At 38.8% G+C, this 23,811-nt stretch overlaps 1 protein-coding gene across 4 annotated transcripts in view; it reads left to right on the top strand.

Annotated features, from left to right (window-relative positions):
- erbin (erbb2 interacting protein) overlaps window positions 1–23,811 on the top strand; it is a 53,110-nt gene that overhangs the window by 14,063 nt on the left and 15,236 nt on the right. For all 4 annotated transcript variants that reach the window (XM_044174263.1, XM_044174262.1, XM_044174261.1 and 1 more), the window contains 12 exons: window positions 11,103–11,297; window positions 11,616–11,733; window positions 13,376–13,454; window positions 13,606–13,695; window positions 14,996–15,052; window positions 17,271–17,334; window positions 17,682–17,756; window positions 18,507–18,651; window positions 19,343–19,415; window positions 22,058–22,187; window positions 22,331–22,446; window positions 23,252–23,321. In XM_044174263.1, coding sequence (XP_044030198.1) covers window positions 11,112–11,297; window positions 11,616–11,733; window positions 13,376–13,454; window positions 13,606–13,695; window positions 14,996–15,052; window positions 17,271–17,334; window positions 17,682–17,756; window positions 18,507–18,651; window positions 19,343–19,415; window positions 22,058–22,187; window positions 22,331–22,446; window positions 23,252–23,321 — 1,203 coding nt within the window. In that variant the 5' untranslated portion in view covers window positions 11,103–11,111. The remainder of the gene's footprint in view (window positions 1–11,102; window positions 11,298–11,615; window positions 11,734–13,375; window positions 13,455–13,605; window positions 13,696–14,995; window positions 15,053–17,270; window positions 17,335–17,681; window positions 17,757–18,506; window positions 18,652–19,342; window positions 19,416–22,057; window positions 22,188–22,330; window positions 22,447–23,251; window positions 23,322–23,811) is intronic.

The raw sequence follows: 23,811 nt of genomic DNA, 5'->3' as shown, positions 1-23,811 counted from the left end.
TTATGTACTGTATACTGCTATTTTTGTGGCTGTCACATGCTGCACCACAGGAAAATTGTATTTGAAATAATCCAATTTAGATTTAAAAAATGTTGGAAATCTGAATAACATTACATTAAGAAAATATAGCCTGACTCACAGCTTTGCATTAATAACTCCCTATAATTTTTTGTATAATATCCTAGAGAGAGGACTGTCAGTCAGTAAATGTTCTGGTAAAGGTTTCTACAGAAACACTTCAAAGCCAAATGCAAACGTGCAAAATGTTACAAAAATGGAGACCGTGGTTTTTTTTTGGGTTTTTTTTTTTTCTTGCTGTCATTGTGGATATTAACAGCTGGCCGTTCTTTTATTTGTGCCGTACAGTTTACAGTCATAGTTTACTCAGTCATAATACTATGCATTATGACGGGAAGGCATTGCATTGTTTTTGCAGGTTGCAAGGAGGCGTTATTGGCAGCTGCTTTACCATTAATGCAGTGGGTTTTAGTTAGTGCTGGGTATTGCCTGCATTAAGATGGTTGTTTGGCTTCATAAGAGCACCAGAAACTTTTAATTGGATCAGTTTAACCAGTGTTACTGTACTGTTATGATGATTAATCTGAACATATGCTACGATAGAAAACCAACTGAAAATGTGTATATCCTTTTTAAGTAGCCAAATATTTGCTTACAGCTTGGGCAGCCATGTTCATGTGACATCAAGCGGGCAACTCTCTGCCTGTCTTCTATTTTTTTTTTTTTCCCATTTTTTCGACTTTATTTGATAGGACAGTAGAGAGAGACAGGAAAGGCAGGGGGAGAGAGGGGATGACATGCAGCAAAGGGCCCAGGCTGGATTGGAACCCGGGCCGCTGCAGTAAGGACTCAGCCTTGATACGAGCGTTACCAGGTGAGCTATTGGAGTGCCCCGACTCTCTGCCTTTCCAGAGTAGTGTGTATGTTTAAACCTAATGTGCAAATCTACTGTTGTAAAGAACCTGAAAACTATAAACTAGACTCCATAACCCCTGTAGTTATTGTGACATTGATAATAAGAGCTAATGACATTGTTCGGGTCTCATCTCTGCAGAAATGAATCTCAGGGGCTCATATTTAACTGGATCTCCATTTTAATTAAGAACTTACCGGCAGAAGGGATTTTTGAGCAGACGACTAACTATTTATAACCAGCAGGGCTCTCTCCTTCCTTGCCCTGGTTAGGTCTTAATGAGGTAGAAACCGTTGTCCAAAAGTCCAGACTTGTATTCAGAATGATGTCAGATCTAAAAATATTGATTTTGTATTTGTTTGTTTTTTTAACAAAATGTGAGTTGTTGTTTTTTTTTTTTTTTTTAAACATATTTATGATATATTATCATAATTTAAATCACCATGCTTGATGCTCCAAGCTTTTTCAGGCTTTAAACAGGTTTGCTTGAAGCTAGTTATTTTAACAAATCCATTTTCTGTGCTTTTAAGGGAAAAGGGGGAAGTTCAGGTGTCACCAGCCAGTTTATTTAAAATGAAAGTTGGCTAGTTTAGGTGATGCAACATTTATGCAAACAGTTATGCAAACCATTCTAGCAGGTCAGCAGTATACCTGTTCGTCTTGTTGCAGATTTTTACTTATCACATTTTGTTTTCAAAATAGATGACTTTGCTGTGGGTTCGTAGCACTCTTTGACCTCTCAAGCATTGTGAACCATTGTAGAAATAGAACATCAAGTGATAAAGAGTAATAGTAAGAGAAAGGAGGAAGAAAAAGGCATGCATGTAGAGTGAGGAAGAGTGAAAAGGACAAAATGATGAGCAGAGTGATTGTCTACAGAAGACAGCCAGCTCACAGTTAATAAAGCAGCTAGTTCATTTGATAAGGCAGTTCTGCACTCTTTCAAGCACAGAAGTCTAAAATCTGCCACCCCTTGTCAGAAAAACCTTGTTTATTGACAAGTGTTCTCTGGTTTCACATGGAATACTAAGCAGGTAAAATATTAAATATGCCTTGCCTAACATACATGTCTCTAAACTGTACACTTTCAGTTGGTTTCTTGGCTCAGGAATCAACTTTCCTCACAAAGTATTTGAACTGTGACCATTACCTGCTGATTTCCTCTTTGGTTTTCTTATTTCCTGACACTAGTCTACCTCTATAGGACAAACATTTGCAAGAAACCATCGGCTGAAAATATTGTAATTTCTAGGATGGAAGTGGCAATACTTTTTCTTTCACATTCTTTGCATTGCCAATAAAATTGATAGTTGACGTCTGCGGTGAGCTTGTCTCGCAGGATAACCTGTTGCACATCTCAGCAGAAATGTCGCCAGGAAGTGGCTTTCAGAGACACAACAAGGTAGTCCATAAAAGGCTGGTTGTAGTTCTGATCATGAAACTTGGTGTATATACAGTATTTGACATGCAAATAGAACATGGCTCTCTAAGATCAAGAGGAGGCATGCATTTATTGTTCAACAACCCTAACGACATTGAGAGCAATGATGCACTGGTTCAGTTGTCTATACAATTCATAGACAGGGAAGACTTTGTAATGTACTGAATAAATAGTGTTTGACCAATTCCTAGGTTTAAAAAAAAATGCAGATTTCATGTGTTGTAGCTGATTGTTCCGAAATATATTGTGTATCATAGAATCATTTTCATTGTGATACGTTTGTATTGTTGGCAGTGAATTATGATAACAGTATTATGGCAATTTATCATGTGATTCACACCCAATATCGCACAAAGAAAATCCAAAAGGTTGATTACCATAATGACCTTTTCTGTGCCTGTTGATGATAGGTTAAGTCTCCCTTGCTCTACAGTCACATAAATAAATGTAGGTCCTGTAATTATTTCAATACAGTAGAATTATAATCTTCAATAGAGATACACTGAATGGAGAGATTTTGCGTAAAGTGTTGTTTCATCTTACTATTTAATGTGTCCGTTATCGTCAGTAATCTGATAGATCACTGCTTGATGTGCAACAACTGAGTTGGGTATGAGAGTATCCAACACTGATATTGTTGGATGAAGGACTAGAATGGAGAAGAATACAGGCATTCAAACCCCATTCTAAAATTCCACAGGGAAAATAGACTTTTGTCTCCCAGTAAAATAATCTTTCTTTCATTCATAACGAAGCTGTTCTACATCTGATTATTCACATGTTCATTCATTAGAACACACAGCACGGTTGAGCCATGCATGACCACACAAAAATCAATGAGCAGAGGTGACGATGGCACACTGTATACTATTCTATCTCACTTACTCTGTGAAACAAACCGAAGTACATTCCTTTATTAAAGTTGTTGATGTATGGGATGTTTTGCTTCAAATGAATTCACAAACAAGATTTATATTTTTATTTTTTTTATAATATAAATAAATTAGTTCATCGTGCCAGCATTACCTTGGTTAGACAGTGCTGACATGGCAGGGTTGCTCTACACATTTTCTACATGGTGACATTTCTATACTAAGTGAATTGCAGGACAGACGGTTACCAGCTTGCACGAAAGGTCAGAGGATAAACACGCTTATTAATCACCTCGTTGCATGGTAGAAAGGACATAACCTTTGGGAGAGGGCTGTCTTGTTCCTAGTCCTTGTTGTTCTCTGGGGGGTCCGTGACATCTCTATAACCTCCAGTGTTGTGAAGCCTGAACAAACTAAGTGAAAATGAGACTGCATTCATTCGCCCCAGGCCCATCCTTGTCTAAAAAAAAATAAGGTGGGAATTATTCATTTAGAGAAATTAAGAGAGTCATCTCAAACGGAATCGAAATGAAGATGTTCTGGATTCAGAATATATAAAATTCTCTGCACTGTGAGCCAGGCTGAGCGTGCAGAGCATAAAAAAGAAGAAAATGCATCCCATTACAACTCAAGTTGGTTCCAATTAGATGTGATGGCTAAATTTTAAAGGTTCGTTGGCATATGTACAAGCTCCATTTCACTTACTGAGAATATTAAGTCAGTTGCATAGCTTTTTTTCATAACATCATTAAAGAACAGCAGTAAACGTCTTTCAACCTTCTTTCAGGTCTTTATCAGTAGTTGTAATGAACCAGTAAATCATAATGAATCAATACAGAATATAATGGAAGGCCTAAAAGCTACCTAAGGCACTAACTTTAATTTAAACTTCTAGTGTTTTTGAGGTCACCTAGGACAACACTTGGAATTAAATGACTAAGGTATGTGCAATATTGTTGTACATTTGTGAGACCATCACAAAGCTGCATTCTCTCCAAAACAAATGTTAGCATTATGAACAAATAGCCTAGTGGACTTAGCTGGGGTGGGGGCATGTAGCTGTACGTCATTGTGTGTGGGAGGACTGCATCTTTAAACACGGTGTGTTCATGGTCAATACTGGGTATTGTAGGAAATTGTGGAACAGATAGTGGCTTGACTGTGAGCAGATGTTTTTCCTCTGCGAATACTGAATATATTTGAACTCTTCTGTTTCCTCATGTACAGCAGTATTCTGTACTTTATGATCTGCTTGTTGTTTTGATGTGTTGAGTTTTTTATGATGCTACACACAAACAACTGCAAATTGCCCAAAAAAAATATAGAAACGTAAATATTTCTTTTTTTTTTCTTTCTAGAGCTTCAGCTTGTTTAGTACATTTACACAATTGTCCTTTCTTTTCTCATATCCTTTTTTTTTTTTTTTTTTTTTTTTTTAAAGAGTAACAATTGCAAAGAGTTACTTAAACATATTCTGACACAGAGGAATGTGTGTAGGTTACATGTAAAAGTTCAAATAGATGCAAGTTATGTTGAGTTTAGTCTATCAGAGCCCGCCTGTGAAGATGCTGTAAAAGGCACTTTGTCTTTGTCAAAGATCAGATTACTTGACCTCATTTCACCACAAATTCAAAGAAAACAATCGTGGTTTTGTTTTCTAGAGTCATGCAAGACCACTGAGACCTAAGAACGCTGGTGAGAACCAAAACCAGAGGGAGAGTAAAACTGGAACTTCAGGTTCCACTGAGCTGCATACACCCGCTGCAGATACTGACAACAGGGTTGTCTTTCTACCTATTTCAGCTGTAATTCCAGCCATCGTTTCCCATTGCTTAGTTTTTATATTCATGGATTGCTTCCTATGTTTAGTTATCAAGCGCTGCTGTGGGGAAAGTACCAGCATGTTGACTGCCAACAGTGGTAAAATAAGAAAGAAGGCGTAAGCATATACGTCTAAGCTGTGCTTGGGACTGCTAGATTTGAGAGTATGGCGCATTGGAGACATGGCTCTGTGTGTATTAGTCAGTTGCTGAACTGTTGTCCTCTTAACTCAATAGCCCACTGCATTATTGAGAAGCAGCAGTTCTCCTGTTGTGCCAGCTGGGGTTCAATGTGTTGCTGTTAATGAGGCGCCCAGAGGAAAGACATTGCTAGGGACTGTTGTACACTGCTCTTCAGAGAGATGTTCCCACCCTTCCACCTGACTACACAAACATATTTTTGTCAACTATACTTAAAATATGTGATTTAAAGATATTTCATTGTAAATAAATTATTTCAGCCGCAACAGTTTAGGAATAATAAAAATAAAATTGAAGTGTTTTGGATGTAGGAGAAGTTGAAATATTTTCCTGTGTTACATAACTTGTCAACTAGGAACGGTCATCTCTCAATTGGATATAGGTCTGCAATTATTAGTCAACATCTACTGTGTGTCTCCTGTGTAAAATCAGCTAAGTACTTATTCATTCTGCAATGTTGTGTGTTGGCAAGCACTAAGTGTGTGTGTGTGTGTGTGTGTGTGTGTGTTTTTGTTTTTTTAACGTACACTTAGCAATTCTCAGTGCAGTCTAAGATTACAGTAAATGGAAACCGTATAAAGTTTGTTTGCAAACCTGAAGCTGCACTCCACAGCAGTGTGCTATCTTATTCTGGTGTGCACTCATGGTGAAATATACTTGAGTTGTCGTAAAAAATGCCCCCTAAAGGTTGTGTAAAGTGACATTTGATTATGTATTAACCAAGAAATGTATTATTGTGTGAATCTAACTTGGATGCGCAGAACAATTGAATTTTTCTTTCTGCACAGGTTTTTGATTTGTCAGTGAATAATAAAGGGAATCTCCATGGTAAGGGACATGATCCCATTTGAGAGGAGTTCAAGTTGTATTATAGGAAGGGTGAGAGAACAAAACTCTATAGCCCACTGGCACTCCGCCCTGCATTGAGGAAGTGACTTTTACTTTCCTTTTTCTTCAGACAGAAGCAATTCAAGTGTATCCCACAGGCTCTGCAGGCTGTTATGTGTTTTTATTTCCCCCTGCATTGTTTTTGTTGCCATAACCTCAATATAAAACTTCAGCTGTGGCCCGGCAATTCTGTAACAGTCCACTGCAATCTGGATCAAAAGCTCCTTTCATTAGGCAAGAGCTAGCCCGTACTAATCACATTCTGCCATATCAACCAGACGAGTACTATTTGCTATAAATAACACAAGCTGCTTGCTACTGTTAAATACTGCGCTTTCATTTCCGCTTAACCATTCCACACATAAACATGCATACGCACACAGACACAACATTAACAATACCTACTGCACCTATTTTGAGTCTTTGTATGCTTATGTTTTAATATGTCCTTTTGCTCCTTTTTACCTCTTGTCTATTATTTCATGTCTTCACAGAGCTCCGCTGTTTTGGTTACGGGCTTTGAACAACCCAATAAGGTAGACTAGACATAAATTGGAATGGGTGTTTTTTGAAAGGGAGACGCATTAGAAACTACTAATTTGTTCCCAACACAATTTACTGGATAAGCTAGAAGTAGGCCAGTGAGTGCTAGGTGGCCACTTTGGAAGGACTCTGTGACCTTTTGGGAAACGCCCACAGACATCTTAATTTCTGTCAGTCTCGTTCAGAGTTTACTTTCAATAACAATTCTCTCGCTTTGACCACAGATCGCTTTTGTAGAGACCTCTGTACAGCTCTTCTGTAATTTATCGGTCAATACTTCAACATCAACAGTTAAGCAAGCTCAGCTGTGTGTTTTTGTGTATGACTTTAGGGGTCGGAGAGCTGATCTTACCCTTGACCCTAGTCTCTATAGCAACAGCCCTGACCCAGGAGGCACTTAAGTTAAAGGGAGAGGGGAATGTGACAGAAGTGGTTTCCTTGCTCAGTGGGAGAATAAAGTGGGAATCTGACTGGCCTGCCCTCTGGACTATTTCATTCTCTATTGCACAGAGGAAGCCACAAGGATCACTGCCAGGCTGCAGAGTCACATGTCCACCATTCACACTTACCCACACATTTCGAAATTTCTGAATAAATACAGCTAGTGTTTTTTAGGCTTTTAACAATTTTCACTGCCATCGGGCCAAGCTCTTACTAGCACACTGATTTGAGTAAATGCTGCTTAGATAAGAAGACTAAGAAAGAAAGTCTCAGCCAAGAGCTTAACATGTCTGAAAATCTCTATTGCATGTTTTGAACTTTCTTAGTTCAAAAGTCAAAAGCTCTTTATGGATAGATGATCATTCCAGTAACATGTAGGTCAGTGGATAAGTCTGTCTATGTTGTAGGCAGTGTGGTTCTCATTAGTGTGCTGCCTTCCAGATTACTCTTGGGGGGGCTTCAGACTGCCAGCCTAGCAGTGCCACGGTTATCCAGCCCATTTCACTTTCTCTTTATTTTCCTTGTAGGGTAACTTTCTTGTAGAAGAAAGTGAAAATAAGACATTAATGGTACTAAAGAAAAGAGTACAGAAACCATAACCAATACTGTCATAAAGGAGTGTGTTATGCATTATGCAGATGTAACCAGGGATTATACATGGTTTAGAAAATAATGTTTATACAGGTATCTGTGGACTTGTTTGGTAGTTATCACAAACACCTAGTGGGAGCAGCCAAGAAAACGAGTATTGCTTCACCAGACTTATCCTTTAAGTTACAAAACCAGGTAACCAATACTACAGTACTACCAGTACTGGTTTATGACCAAATACCTACACAACTAATACAATTTCCATCAGCCTCATCTGTACTATGTGTTTAGAACTAATTGCAAATATTAGCATGCTAACATGCTAAACTAAGATGATAATCATTATAAACGCTAAACATTAGCATGCTCACATTGTCATTGTGAGCATGGTAGTATGCTGACGTTAACATTTCGATCAAAGCAACCCTGTACCTAAGTACAGCCTCACAGAGCCGCCAGTGTGGCTGTAGACTCTGTCTTGCTCTGTAATATAGCCAACATTCAGATTTTCTAGTCATTTAACATTATTAGATGAAGTCACTCAGAATCCATCCTTAAGGTGTGAGATTAAATTCTTCTACCAGCTTTAACATGTCCATGACATCCAGTCTCCTCTTCCTTGATTTGCTCTTGCTGCTTTCCTATTAATCCTTCAAACCATATACATCTCACCCCACAACTTTTCTCATGACACTTTATCTGGTCTTGCTTCTTGATAGCTTTTTCTTGCATAACTCAAAGTGACCCACAACTAACCCCCTTTCTCTGTTAACCCATATCACACTCCCTCCTCCCTCCAGTCCTCCCTCTCCTCCCACTCTGGATAGCATGCGTCATCCATACGCTCAGTGCTTGTTACTCAGGGTGAATGGAGCCAAGCCCTCTGTCTTCCCCTCTGGTGATAGTATTTATACATGAGCTGCCTGCTGCTATAGCAAAGAGTGTGTGGGAGGCTGACAGGCTCTTGGTTGTGTATACCTCATGTGATTGTGGGCGTGTGCATACATGCACCCATTTTTTAATGAGTTGGAGGGTTGGCTGACCGGTCATTCTTCGAGTCAACTTTGGACAGATTTGAAAGTTCCTTTTGAGGAAACCTTGCTTCATTATTATGAAATTGAGAAGTATTGAGTGTATATCTCTTTTGAGCTTAGTATGACTGTTGTTTGTCTGTTTGTTTTTTAGTATCATGACTAATGTCATAGGCTATTAGGTCATGTTTTGAGTAGCTCCAAAAATACATTGCACTGTCCAGAAAAAGCATCTCTGCACACGCATGCAAAAATGTGTACATGTGATAATAAAGACAATGGGTTGTATACAGTTAACCAAATTTCACAGAAAATAAAGACTGGCATAGTTCCTTGTAGCAACCTCTAATACAAACGTGCTCAGTGTAGGTCAAGGCTATCACAATTTTACAGCTCAGTTAGACAGTCAGGATATGCAGTGAGTGAAGGACTCAGAGATTATGTGCTGTGGCGGCACTCAGATTAAGACGAGGGGGAGGAAAAGTCACATTCTCCACATGCTCCAAGGAACAAAGCCTCTTTTGACCAGAACACATTCCGTATTGCATACTGTACTTGGTGAAAATGTCTGTCTTGACCTGAGACTCTAGCTATAAAGATTATACATACATCCCTGTAGTACGTTAAAGGACAGGTTTACAACTCTCCTCCCCTTAAGCTCCCAACCAGATTGAAAGCTGGAAAGATTTTCTGGCTTTTTTATCTCTTTATTTTGCAGTAGAGAGTTTTGGATAAAACTAGTCGAGGGCAAGGATTTCCAAAACCATGGCCTACTTCTTTTCACATTTTTATCCTCAGCTTCAACCCAAATTAGGATCCAGCATACCCACGATATTGAACAGCCGCCCATTTTGCCTACCTATGAAAATTTCTGAAGTAGAAAATGGCTTTTTCCCCACAAGAAAAACAGAAGTGGGAAACTAAAAATGAACATTTTATGTCAGGATTCTGTAGGGTGTTATTTATTTTTAGTGAAAACAAAGCAAGTACAATTCATATGTCTGTTTTTATTTTATTTTTTAATTGTGCCGAGCACTCACTCACTGAATGGTGATTCATTGTCAGTGATCAGATGTAATATATATGCAAATCTGAGAACACATTGGCAGTACAATACTTTAGAGGAAATAATAGGTTTGAGAGTGCATGATGCAACCCACAGCTGTTATTTGAAAGGACCTTCTACAGAAGTGCTTCTGCACTGAAGAGCTGTTATACATCTACGGACACTGTGGTCTCCTTTAGACCCGATTCTGAATAGGATATTTTTTTAAGTGCAGTTCCCCAAAAATGAGACAGTTGAACCTTTTTGATTAAACAGTAATGCCATTTTAAGGGAAACTCCAGTATTTGTCAACCTGGGTGTTTTTCACATATTTTTGTCCATTATGACGGTGTACTCACCACCTCCATTGCAGACATTTGAGAAACAGACTACAACAAGACCAAAGTTGGTCGGGGCAAGGAGCATAAGCCTCCTAGAGCCTTCCAGTATACTTAGTTATTAGAAATCAACCACCAAAAGTAAACACAGAAAGTAGTCACCTGGAAATCCCTGAAACATTGTGGATGTTATGTGGATGAGCCACTACTCCTACTACTTCTCTAGCATGTCAGTCTATGTTCTGCAAATCTCTGCAACGGAGCTTGAATGTAAAATGTTATGAATAATAGTCACAATTGACAAAAATGACACCCACATTGACAAATATTTATATTTTAAAGAAAGACCTGAGGTTTTTGGGATGCGTTAAACCAAGTTATGGTTGTTTTGATCAGAGCCGCCTTTTTTTTAAATAAAGCATTTGTGTCTGATTGTTACACTAGGTGTCTTATGCCATGCATCACTTTGACTCTGCATCCTGATATTACCTTCTTGCTTTCTAATGGGTGACTGCTCAGTTATCAAACAGAGTAGAGAATACATCAAGTTCACTGCTTTTTGCCTGCCTGCTCTTGCAATTATCAGTGAAACATATAGCCCCATGTGGTTTTGACTGACAGGAGGCATTTGTGATCTCATCATGTCTTCCTCATCATTGTTGAGTCATTGTTCTCCATGTGTTTTTGGACACAGTCTGCTGACAATGATCTGTCCTGTGGAAGGAGGACACACAACAACATATTAGCTCTGTTCTGACAATTAAGACTGCAGTCACATGGTCATGGATCAGATGCACAGATCAGATATCAAGATCAGTGTGTGTGTTTAAATGAGTGGGGATGGGAAAAATATTTTAATCTGGACACCTAAAGCATGTGAAAGTGGCACTAGACATATGCTTACCACTCAACTCCTAGTCCTCTACTCCCTTTATATATCTTTCTGTTTTCCCTCTCTAGTGCCTGAGGATGTCCAAGCGGAGCTTATTTGTTCGTCTGGTGCCGTGCCGCTGCTTGCGGGGTGAGGAGGAGGCAGTAACATCGCTGGACTACTCCCACTGCAGCCTGGAGACTGTTCCTAAGGAGATCTTTAGCTTTGAGAAGACCCTGCAGGAACTCTACCTCGATGCCAACCAGATCGAGGAGCTGCCTAAAGTAAGGCACACACACTGATGTATAGAAACTTTATATTTCTGCCTGCCGTCTACAAGTTATAAAACCTTTAAACTACAGGAAGTCATACTCACGAGGCCGCTAAATATCGACTTGATTCGTGCCTAACTACTTTATCTTTTATGAAAAGCTTGCATTGTGGACACTCAACCTTCATTCATATTCATTTTGAAAGAAGAGCCTTTGAATTATGTAGTTGAACTTTTAAGACAATGGAACATTTAAACATCTAATGTTACTGTATATTCTTGGTCAACCAAACACTTTTTGATAAACTGTTATCTTTTCTCTTTCCACCAGCAACTGTTTAACTGCCAGTTACTCCACCGACTGAGCATGCCAGATAATGACCTAACAGTTTTGCCAGCAGCAATCGCAAACCTCATCAATCTCAGGGAGCTTGATGTCAGCAAAAACAGTAAGCAAAATGGCCATTTATTTTGCTGTATGTCTTTATCTTTTCTTCAGAAATGTCACTCAGGTTAGAAGGATTTTTGAGTGGCAGGTTCATGTAAAAATGTGGCATCGTGTTGCTGAAGCCTGAAAACTGATGACAGTGATCTGTGAAGTTCAGATGTGTGACTGTCCTAGTTGTCCTTGTGTTGTCATGACTACTATTGACAACAAGAATTTAAAAAGATGAAATTGCCACGAAAGAGTTGCATAATTGATACCATTGCATAATTGCTTCAAAGATATTCTGACGTAAAATATCACCGCATGTTTCATTTACAAGGCTGCATGACTCAAAACCCCTGATGGGATGGATAGGAAGGACGTGGACAATCTCAGACCTGCAATATACTAGACACTATGTTCATAATGCAAAGTAGTAGCAGGTGCTCAACTCAAAGTGTCTTGTCAGTGGTTTCATAGAGTGGGAAGTGACAACATTTGTCAAAGTGTGACATTTACCTCTTTGAAGATAAACATTTGCACTGTTGAATATCATGGATAGCTTTGTGTTAGAAGTCCTTTCAATTTTGCGTGTTGGATGAAAACTTTCCGCTGTCAATGTTGTTCTAGTCTGACATTTAGAACAAAAAACAGCTGCAGACTAAAGTGTCTGAAGGCTTGACAGTTCTGTTCTAATGACCCAACTGCACAGAGAATTAATCAGGTGACTGTGCTATTTTAAACGTTTCAGTATTTAAATGCAACATCCTGTTGCATATTCCTTTACAAAGAGTTTTGCTTAAAACAAGTTGTCAGTGTTTTAACATTCACATCACTATCTGACATTATCTTTGTGCTTCTCAAAAAGATGTTTAGCTTTGTAAGCTAAAAGAAAGTGGCAGCACTGCAGGTTACTGTATAAGATGGTTGATCATCACTATATAACCTTGAAGCGGAGCAGAAAATGAGTATGCATGCTCAGCAATATCCTTTCATGGATAGCGAAAGGTTAAAAAGGTAGTTCTAATATAAATGAATGAGTGTAGAGAGAGCCTCGATCAAACAAATGTTGAAGGATGTGGTGGTGTTTTCATGAACCAGAACTGTATGTGCTGTGTTGACATTAAAAGTAGCTTATCCTTCTTCACAAAGCACTCTGTGCTAAGTGTTGTGGACACAAAACAAAGTGGGTGGAAATAAATCTTGAGACTTGGTCACGTACCCTTTCTTGCATGTTTCATGAGAACTTGCAGACTATCACTCAGTGGTCTGTCTTTTTTTTTTTCTTCTTCTTCCTTTCCTGCTCTTTTATTATGTCACCTTGAGCGCTCTGCTCCGTGGTTGTTTAGAGAGGAAAGGTGCAGAGCCACTCTGCCTGAATTGTGTGTACTCAAGATACATTTAGAGAGCCTTCCTGCTTGTACTCACAATCCACGGAGTATTCATAATCCACCTGTGTTTAACATTCACAAAGCTTTTCTTACTAAACACGAGGAAGATGGCTTGCATTATCTCATCTTTTTGGTTTTGACAGGAGTCATTTGTTTTGTGTCAGTGGTAATAAAAAGAGCTACAACATGAAGATGTTTAATTGATGGTGTGTAGTGGTTGTACATTAAAACCTCCTAATCGAATATTTTTGCTGTTTTACTATTTCTCTCTAGGTATCCAGGAGTTTCCAGAAAACATTAAGAATTGCAAAGTCCTGGCTATTGTAGAAGCCAGTGTGAATCCCATATCCAAGTGAGTACTACCCACGCTCATAAAATAGCTTTTCACCCTTAATTAACTCTCTTTTGGTTTAATGTTGCACATGCATTTAAGTATTCTGGCATTGCAGCAGCTTCGTCAGGCTTTGTGTGAGTGATGTGATTCCTGTTCCATGTGTTGTCAGGCTCCCAGAAGGCTTCACCCAGCTTCTAAGTCTGACGCAGCTCTACCTGAATGATGCCTTTCTGGAGTTCCTACCAGCCAGCTTTGGCAGGTCAGTTTGTTCTCCGGTTTGGATCAGGACTAAATTGTTTGTAATAGAAAAACTCATGTACTAACTGTACACTGAGGCTGTTGACCAGATTGTATTAGATGTTTTTCATTTTATAACACTAGTCCTTAAATCAGCTATAATTGATATTTTTATAACAATGTATCAAATGATGGTGTGAAAGGGGATGCTCGTAGTGATGAACCTACAGAGGATTGTCACCTGAATCTGCTGCTTTAATTTCAGCTCATTGTTTAGCTGTCCGGCCCACAACTTAACTGTTTTGGTTCACTCTCATCACTCTCAGCGTCATTTTCAGCCACAGCAGGAAGCCATTTTGAGCGAAATAGCAAAAAACAAAACAAAAAAAAAACCCACTGTACACTACCTGCTCACAGACAGACACCGTTAGAGACTAGTTGGTGAACATAGTGTAGCATTTAGCAGCTAAAGAGACAAATATAAACCTCTATTTTTGGTGATTATTGTAGTTGCATTTATCAGGTGGCCAAAAACACAACTCCAAATGAATGATAATGTTGCTCTGTAACTGCTGGATGTGTTAATAAGCAACTGTTCACTAACAAGTTCGCCATATCAACATAAAAGGTGATGATATGACAATGTTGTGTTCACAACTTGTTTCCACTGCTCCAAAATGGCCAAAAAATCGGTTGTTACAGGTTTAATAGGCTTTTTAGCTGTAAAATAACACCTGCAATAAAAAAGTGACCCCTTGCTCTATTGTATGCCTCATGTCAAATTATTGTTTTGATGTTCTTAATTTAGCATGTTCTGATCATATTCTGATCTATAATTTGACATTCACATCTAACTTTTTAAAATGTAGTTCTTTTCTTAAAGGCTAAACTGATTGTTTCATCAAACCAGCAGGATCAGTCATGCTCTTATTGTTTGTAGTTTACACAGTAGTTAGTGTTGTGCCTTCTGATTACGCAAAAGATGTGACGTGAGTTGCCCACTTGTTTGTTAGCCCCATAGGCCTATTTCCTATCCTCTTAAAAACCCACATTTCCTCTTAAATTGTGCTTTCTCTATCGTCACCCAACTTTAGTACTACATAAGTATAAGGGAATATTAGGTTTGATTCTTTATTTTGGCAAATAACATTACCACAAAAGACCTTGTCATGTAGCAAAAAATGTCAAATATTTGCAAAATCAAGTAATGAAGGTGAATAAAGGTTACTACAGTATGAAGATCAGATGTTGGACAGTGTCATTTAAATATTAAGTGTTATAGTACTTACAGATTATGATATTGGCTTTTTACTTGGTTGCAGGTTGACTAAACTACAGATCTTGGAGCTGAGGGAGAACCAGTTAAAGATGTTGCCAAAGTAAGTTGTTCTTACTTCACATATTTTCCAAACATCAAATATACAGAATGTTCATTTTATTTAAGGAGCAGTATCATTGTGTGAGTCATGTTTGTGTCATGAAGCGGGTCAAGAATGTTTACTGACTTTCCTCGCTGCCACCTTCCTCTCACAACCCCTGCAATGTCTCTGCTGTGTTTCCTAACTCTTTATTTTTTCTTTACAATGGATTTACTCCCCACACCTTTTTAACTGTAGTATTAAATTCCACGGTGTTACTTAAGAGCTCCCTTTACTTGACTGCTTGCTCTTGCAGGTTTTATAACCCTCGCCGCTGGGAGACTAAACATCCCATGAGTATTTGAGAAAGCTCTAGGTGATTGAGGGGGAAGTTACTTTCTGTCTTCTCTCATGCTTCACTTGCTGTATCATTCCATTTTATGTCCTTCACATTTTCTCAGCAAAACTGCGTTTCCTTATTTGCCTTTTTAGTCCTTTCTCCCTCTGGCTGAGTGTCCTTTGTTATCTCCCTCACTTTCCTTTTTCTTTTTCACTGACTGACGGGCCAGCCGGTGTATAAAGTACAGTACAGTGCTGCAGCTCGGAGCGGATCCTCTCCTCTCGCTGTGTTTATGTGACAGAGGCCAGACCTGTTAAAGGCTGGAGCCCTGACAAAGAAAAGGCCTAATGATCGGGAACGTTGCCAGAGCAACACACAAGCATTTCAGAGATGTAAACAAATGTGTGCATGCACAAAGGGGCGCAGTAGAAATCTTTTCAGGGCTTCCACATAGAAAGTGCAGTCTCTTTTCTCTCATAGGCACACATCAAGCACATGCATAAACCAAATGTTTCTTTGTATTTTAAAGAAGGATGCTGTGTTCCTCACAACTTGGGGTCATAAGCCATAGTGTGCTCACTTTCTAGATGAGCCAGCACAGCTCATTCTTACCCCTCTGGTGTTCTTGCCAACTTTGAGGTAAGAATGTGACAAAGCTGGCTAATGCTCAAGTACATCAACATGATTGTTTTCATATTGCACCAAGTACTTAAAAAATCACCAAAGGGCTTAAATCATATTTATAATTTGTGCCGTATGTCCTACATTCTGGTTTTATGAGGAGCCCCTAAAAACAAAACAGACTCCATAGTAGTGTTGGTGGGCCACTGCTTTCCATTCCTGTGCCGAATGTTACTTGTGTTTTAAAGAAACACAGTTCATCCCTGCAGTGAAAGGATCATCATATCTGTTCCCAAACAGAACTCGGTACATCTCCATTTCATCTCAAGTCATGGTCTCTTGCTTTGGTTTTGTATGTAGAATTATTTTGTTGAACTTGTGAATCATTCAGGAAATTTCTGATTTGAAACGACTATTTGTAGTTGTTATCTTGCTTAAAGTTGATTTATGTAACGCAATTCTTTATCCTGCCAGAATTGTGCAATTTAAACACTTGACTACCAGTGTGTTTAATGAATAGTTCAGAGGAATGTCCTTCAGTCAAGGACACTAAAACTAATCAAAGAACAAGTGAAGTGTGTATTTTATTTTACTGTTGCAGCTCAGTTTTTTAGTTTTGTATGTTTCGTGATATCTACTACTTGCTGCTGCCACTGAGCGGTAAATGCCCTCAAAGGCATCTAGTCAGTAGATTTTGAGGATGGGAGAGATAAGCCTTTATAAGAATATTTCACTTCCAATTTTTGTCACTGGCGATCAGTTAAATACAGAGTGTAAGTAGTTGAATGCTCCTGTGTTTTTTTGCTTTTTTTTTTTTATCTGCTTGTTTACAGTGTAGCAGAGTGAGACTCTGACCTGAATGTGGAGAGAAATTTCTGGAGCAAGGCTTAGGGCTAGCATACGTCACACTTTCCATTATTTAAAACATATTTCTGTCACGCCTGAGCTCTAAAAGGTATTTATTTATTTCCTCATCAAGTGATGCAGTGAAAGGAGCAAAGACAAAGCATGTATGCTATTCAAAATATAACATGAAAATTGACAGATAATCTCTTTTTTGGCTTGCTTTTTGAAGCACATGGCCCTCATTGCTTATAATCCTGGCTGTTGCTTTTGTTTAAACAAAGGGGGTCAGTTTAGTGTTTTCTATTAATTTTCAAATTCTGACTTTCTCCACTTGTGCAAACATGTAATATATGAATCTGATATGTGACTTAATCACAGCTGAGTGATTTTGATTTTAAGATCTCACTCCCTGTCTGTCCTGTGTGTCTACAGAAGCATGCACAAGCTCACGCAGCTGGAGAGGTTGGACCTGGGGAGTAATGAGTTTACTGAAGTGGTGAGTATCTGTCAGTCGGTCTGTTGATGCCCAGGGCTTTCTACCTTTCTTGTGGTGACCTCACCTCCTCCTTCCTTTTCCTTCTCCTGCATTTTTTAAATGGAAGCTGTGTTTTTATAATGTGCATGCAATAAGTGCTCATTTGTTTTCATTGAAAGATGCCATTAATTAATACATGATAATCACAGTGGAATAAATTAATGGCCTTATGATTCATTTTTAGCTTGTGAGTTAAGCTCTTCATCCTGTCCCTGCACAGCAGACGCATGCACACACACACCTACCTTGATCACTCATACACACACATCCCTATCACTTAACCTCCTTTCTCCTCTTTGCATCTACAGCCTGAGGTGTTGGAGCAGCTGACTGGAATCAAGGAGCTGTGGATTGATGGGAACAGACTGACGTTTTTACCTGGGGTATAATTTACAGTCATTCCTATACACACACACTTTCAGTGGCTGCTGTGCCCCAAAACATCATCTTGAGAGTATTTCCCTTGATTTTCAGTCTACTTGTCTGCTTAAATCTTCATCAAAATGAGCTGCAGTCAGTTTGCATCAGACTTTCAGCCCTCTGAAAACCAGCAGAGAAGAGATGCAGTTCAGAAATGATTCTTTTGCTGGACAGTTTTACAGAGAAAAATGCAGACTTTTGGGTTTGCAGATGTCCCAATAATAATTACAAAAGATTCTGCAGCTGTGAAGTAATTATTTTCCTTGAATATAATTCATTTATAATGATGTTTTGTTAGTCAGAATGTGTTACATGAGATTCATTTTTCATCCAAATGACCGGGTTGTTTGTAACTGGGTCATAATTAAAGCATTAGTTCTGCTGCCAGCATTTCAACAGCATCAGCTGTAATCACAGTCTGGCCTTTTATAAGCAATCATGTCTGTCAGGAATATAAACCAAGACTTAATACAGCAACTGTTTTCCTTTTTTTTTAATATAATATTTATGTTTTAAATTTTTAAAAATGTAATAATTTAACTAACTTTGGGATATCATGTCTTGGATGCTCCTACCTAAGTTACTTGACCTCACTGCTGAGGATGTTTTGGGGATTGTTTTAATTCATTGTTTCTTTGCCTAATCATTAAGTGAGGATAATGAGATATCAGTGAAAATTCTCTGTATTTATTGTGTCTCCTTAATTTATCCAGATGCTGGGGACGCTAAAACAGCTCGTATACCTGGATGTGTCAAAAAACAACCTGGAGATGGTAGATGAGCAAATATGTGGCTGTGAAAGTCTGCAGGACCTCTTGCTTTCCAACAATGCCCTCACACAGCTGCCAGGCTCCATCGGTGAAGATTACAGCACACACACACACACACTTATTTGAAGAAAATCCATTATGAAACACCTTAACTCTCTTTTAGCTTTTGCCAATGCATTTTTTGATTCCTGGGTCCGTTCCTGTGTTGTTTTTGTAGGTATCTAATTCCCATAGATTACATGAGTGTTATTCCTTCTTACCTAAAATACATTTTAATAACACTAAAAGTGCACCAGCTTTCAAAAATCATACTGCAAGAAATGATCAGAGGAGGATGCAATTACTGTTTCTCCAGTTACAGTAACAACACAGTTGTGGCTAAATATCTTGTGGCACTGCTGCACTTTGGACAAGTATGGATATAAAACATAGGCTAATACAGTTCTAAGTCTTCCTTCCTACTGTGGAGCCTCCTCCCCAGTTTTAGTTATTTATGCCTTAATGGATAAATGAATATTGGGAATGAGGAAATGAAATGAAAGGACATAATGCAGATATTTGTAATGACTTACTTAATTTCATTCCTTGGGGAAAAAGTAATGTTCATAAGTTAAGATCAGGCAAATTAAACTGCCAGTGCACAGTGCCGTAGAGTCGGGGCTGATTACTTCTAAACTCATTTTACTGTATCGAAGGTATGAATGGATGTTCCTCTTTGTGGTGTAACAGCAAGTGATTTTTCTTTCTTTCTTTCTCTTTTCCGCCCCTCCTTACTATAGGGTCACTGAAGAAACTGACTGCACTGAAAGTGGATGAGAACCAGCTGATGTACTTGCCTGACTCAATTGGAGGGTGAGTGTTACAGCAATAGCTTTAATATCAGCAGAATAAACCCTGAGATCAGTGGATTATTGTGCTGTTTTCATCTGCCATCCACTGATCGCATAAAACGTCTGTCTGGATAAATCAGATATTCCCATTAAACATATTGAGTAACTTGATAACGGCCACGATTATGAAGTATGAATGACAATAATTGAATGTCATGGTTCTGAGTCTACCATATTGATTTATTGAAACAGTTTAAGGTTTGCTTTATTGTGGAGGGGTCGATTGTAATCTTGGGCCAGATGATACTGATAGATTAAATCAGCCATAGCTGTTCTCAGACTGATATTGTCTGTAGCAGACAGGTAAACCCAGCAGTCGGCAGCTGCTGAGGCTGTAGTGAGTGAGCCAGGTCCATGTCCTGACCCTTCGTCTACTCTCATCCATTGTGGTCCAGCACAAAGATTAGACTCCGATTGAATCCATCTATGTTTATTTGTTTCAGTCCACTCCCATATCCATGAGAGACAAATCTACGTTTTCTGACAATTACCCCTGCAGCTGTACAGTTTTGTTTTTTGTTTGTTTCCAAACAACAAACACTGTCAATTGTCCTGTATGTTGTGTCTCTTTGTGTAATTTGACACAGATTATGTGAAAAAGCCTATGGTTTAGCTTAATCCCATGCAAAGATTTTATCTTAAGCTATCTGATTTTTTTTTTTTTTTTTTTTTTTCTCATTCATATGCGGCTGATTTTAGTCAGTCCACTGTTGGTGCACAGTGTTGTTTGTCCCTGTTTTTATATTCAGCAGGGAGGGGTCAAATCCTGTGTTTTGGAGTTCGATGATACTATGACACAGTAGCTCTCCCGCAAGTCAGACTCTGTTTGCATTCATCTGAATCCCCAGAGTGCATTTGCATTTTTTATTCAGCAGAAAGCCCCAGCTGCACAGCACTTCTGTGTCAACATGGATTCAGTTTGAAATGTCACTACTTTAAATTATGTCCCATGAAGCTTTTAAGATGCGTCAGTGTTGTAAATATCTCTCAGTGCATCACTGTTACTGTAGGAATATTGTCATAATAGCTGGTATGGGTAAGAGTTAAACTTAGAGTTTCCAGCATCATTTAGCCATTTCTTGTCATTATGTATTTGGTGGGGGGCGGGGCAGTTATATTGAATTGTTGCCCAGCCCTATTAGGAAACATTTCAGTCGCATGCTGCCCAGTAATGACACCTGGTTTGACAGACCAGAAGATTCAGTTTTATTTTACCACGCTGGCATTTCAAATCTTTGACATAAAGTAGTTTGTTGCAGAATTAACGGCACCAATTTTTACTCATCAAATTCAGTTTACTCATCATAACAAGTACTACTCAGCCTGTGAAAATAGTTTTGTAATGTCTTCTGTGGCTCTGGAGGGAGCTTTCCAAAGTATGATCAAATATTATCTTGGTTATCTTGACATGGGCTTAGAGACTACACATTTATAACAGAAATCCTGTGTTACAAACTGGGAGTGTGGAGTTTGAAAGATGTGGGTGTTTACCGGGCAGGGAGGGTCTGATAAAAAGACGCTGTTAAGCTGCATTATCAGAATCAGAAATACTTTATTGATCTCCGAGGGGAAACTCTTTTTGTTACAGCAGCTCACTATCACGTCAGTGCTCACAGGAATAGAAGTACTAAGCAAAAGATATAATACACTATAATACACGTCAGATAAATTAAGTACCGAGTGGGTATAAGTATAAAATTCAAATAAAATAAGTGTAAAGTACAAAGTGGATTTACGGGCTGATAAGTATGTACGGTATAATACACTGTAATAATACAAGTAGTAAGTAATAGTGCATGAACTGTCAAGTGAAGTGTAGCCTATTAAGATTATGAGACGGTGGATATTGCACGGCAGTAATAGAAGTATGAATAAATATCAATAAATAGGGAATTTTAATCTGAAGAGTATATTGCACAGCAGTATTAACACAGAATATTGCACAATTATGTCAAGTATTGCAGAGATATTAATGATCAATGTCCAGTTTAATGACTTAGGATCATATAGACTGACACTTAAAGAGAGGAGGTAAAGAGTTTGATGGCCACAGGCAGTAATGACTTCCTGTGGTGCTTTTTGGGGGGATGAGTCTTTCGCTGAAGGTGCTCCTTTGTTTGACCAGCACGTCATGGAGTGGGTGGGAGACACTGTCCAAGATGGCATGTAGTTTGGCCAGCATCCTCCTCTCTGACACCACCGCCAGAGAGTCCAGCTCCACCCCCACAATGTCACTGGCCTTACGGATCAGTTTGTTGAGTCTGTAAGCATCCACTACCCTCAGCCTGCTGCCCCAGCGTGCAACAGCATACAGGATAGTACTGGCCACCACAGACTCATAAAACATCTATGAGAACTGTAGGTTTCAGGGTTTTTGGCACTTGACCCATACTAGGGACTAAAGGGCCCTACTAGACTAAATCTAATCTATCTCTCCCAAGTCTTCTAACAAAACTTAAACTTAACTTAAACTTCTTAAAATAAGACTAGAACTTTTTTGAAGTTCTAGTATGTGTCTATAGTAAGTAAGTAATCATGTGGTGTCATTACTTACTTGCTTGCTTACTTACTTACTTAAAGTCCTCCTGCATCTCTCTGCATCAGGCTGGCATCTTTGGATGAGCTGGACTGCAGTTTCAATGAGATCGAAGCCTTGCCCTCTTTCATCGGCCAGTGTGTCAGCATACGCACATTTGCTGCAGATCACAACTTCCTTACCCGGCTTCCCCCTGAGGTGAGTATGCACATTAGAATATATATGTGTGTGTTTGTGGAGATAAAAAAAGGTGTTAAATGGTGTGGCACCTCCGTCTGCTCATCTGTAACAACTAGCCTTGTTGGCTCATGGCTCGGTGTCCTTGGTTTCTTTCTTCACAGATGGGCAACTGGAAGAATGCAACTGTGCTGTTCCTTCATTCCAACAAGCTAGAGTCTTTGCCTGAGGAGATGGGTGACATGCAGAAGCTCAAGGTCATCAATCTCAGCAACAACAAGTGAGTCTGGACTGACGGTATTCATGCATAATAAGGGTCAAGTTAAGGACAAGAGTAAGTCAGATTTTTTTTGTTATTTTGAATTATTGCTACCTAAATGTCATTTTAAAGCAAAAATTCCAATCATTCTCGGGTTCCAGTTTCTCAAATGTGAGGTTTTTTCTGCTTTTCTGTTTTATATCATTTTAAATTGAATCTGTTTTAAAGACGTGACCGTGGGATTTAGGACATTTTAACTGGCATTTTTCACTATTTTCTGACATTGACAAAAATAGTTAGTTCCTATTCATTTTTAAAAGTAGCTTTTTGAAAGGCATTCCTGCAGCCTTTCAGTAATTGCTTCACTATGCATTGCATAAATCGATGAAAATTAAATAAAAAAAAATAAAAAAAAGCATGTCTTTGTTTCACTTTTACACAAGCACACGCGTAGTCTGAAACGTAACCTGATAATTACAACATCATGATCGAAGGCTCTTAATTCTGGCCAGAATGAAAATGGGTTTGGTTTGGAAGCTAAGGCCTGATTGAGGTTTTAATCAGGGGTTTTCCATTCCTGGTGTCTGCTCTGTGCCAAATACACTGAATAACTTTGGCCACGACCCCACAGCACTGACTTTTCTTCTTTTTTTTTCTTTTTTTTTTTTAAGAAAAAATAAAATATAGCTATATAGCAGTACCTTTATAGTCGCCCCTAGTATATTAAATTTACCTTATACAATGGATATGGGAGACTTTTTTTTTTTTTTTAACCTTTACAGATGCAAGATGACTGAGTACCTGTGTTGTTTTTGTTCCACTGCAGGTTAAAAAATCTTCCCTACAGTTTCACTAAACTGAACCAGATGACTGCAATGTGGCTGTCTGAAAATCAGGTAAGATAACGTGTATTGTGTATAAATCACAAGTATAAGGGTTTCACAAAAGGTGCTACTGAGTTCAGAGTTGTCAGACGGTGATATGTGTAGAGATTGTAATGGCAGCAGGGTAAGTGACTCGTCACAACATTCAGCTGTAAATTAATCCAGTTAGGCCACGTAGCTGACAGGAAAACACATTCAAAATGCAGTAAACCACTTCCAGGACATTTGATCTAAACGTGCCAAATGCAGGTCAGACTTAGTGATACCCTAAACTCTACATTTTTAAAGTGTAGAAGGATCCTAATGAATGTCAGAAAATGTTATCCTTACCATAATACTTGTTTAAGGACAACAGTATGGTAATCTAGACAAGCCTGTCAAAAACCCTGACACAAATCTGAATACCAGGGAGCCAGTTTGTGAGAGAAGGACGCAGCAACTAGCCGGAAGTAAAGCAGACGTAGAGAGTTCAAGGTTATCAGGCAAGTTGTGGTGCTTGAAA

The sequence above is a fragment of the Siniperca chuatsi genome, linkage group LG18, assembly GCF_020085105.1.
Source record: "Siniperca chuatsi isolate FFG_IHB_CAS linkage group LG18, ASM2008510v1, whole genome shotgun sequence".
NCBI lineage: Eukaryota > Metazoa > Chordata > Actinopteri > Centrarchiformes > Sinipercidae > Siniperca > Siniperca chuatsi.
This window is presented reverse-complemented; position numbering and strand designations above follow the sequence as displayed.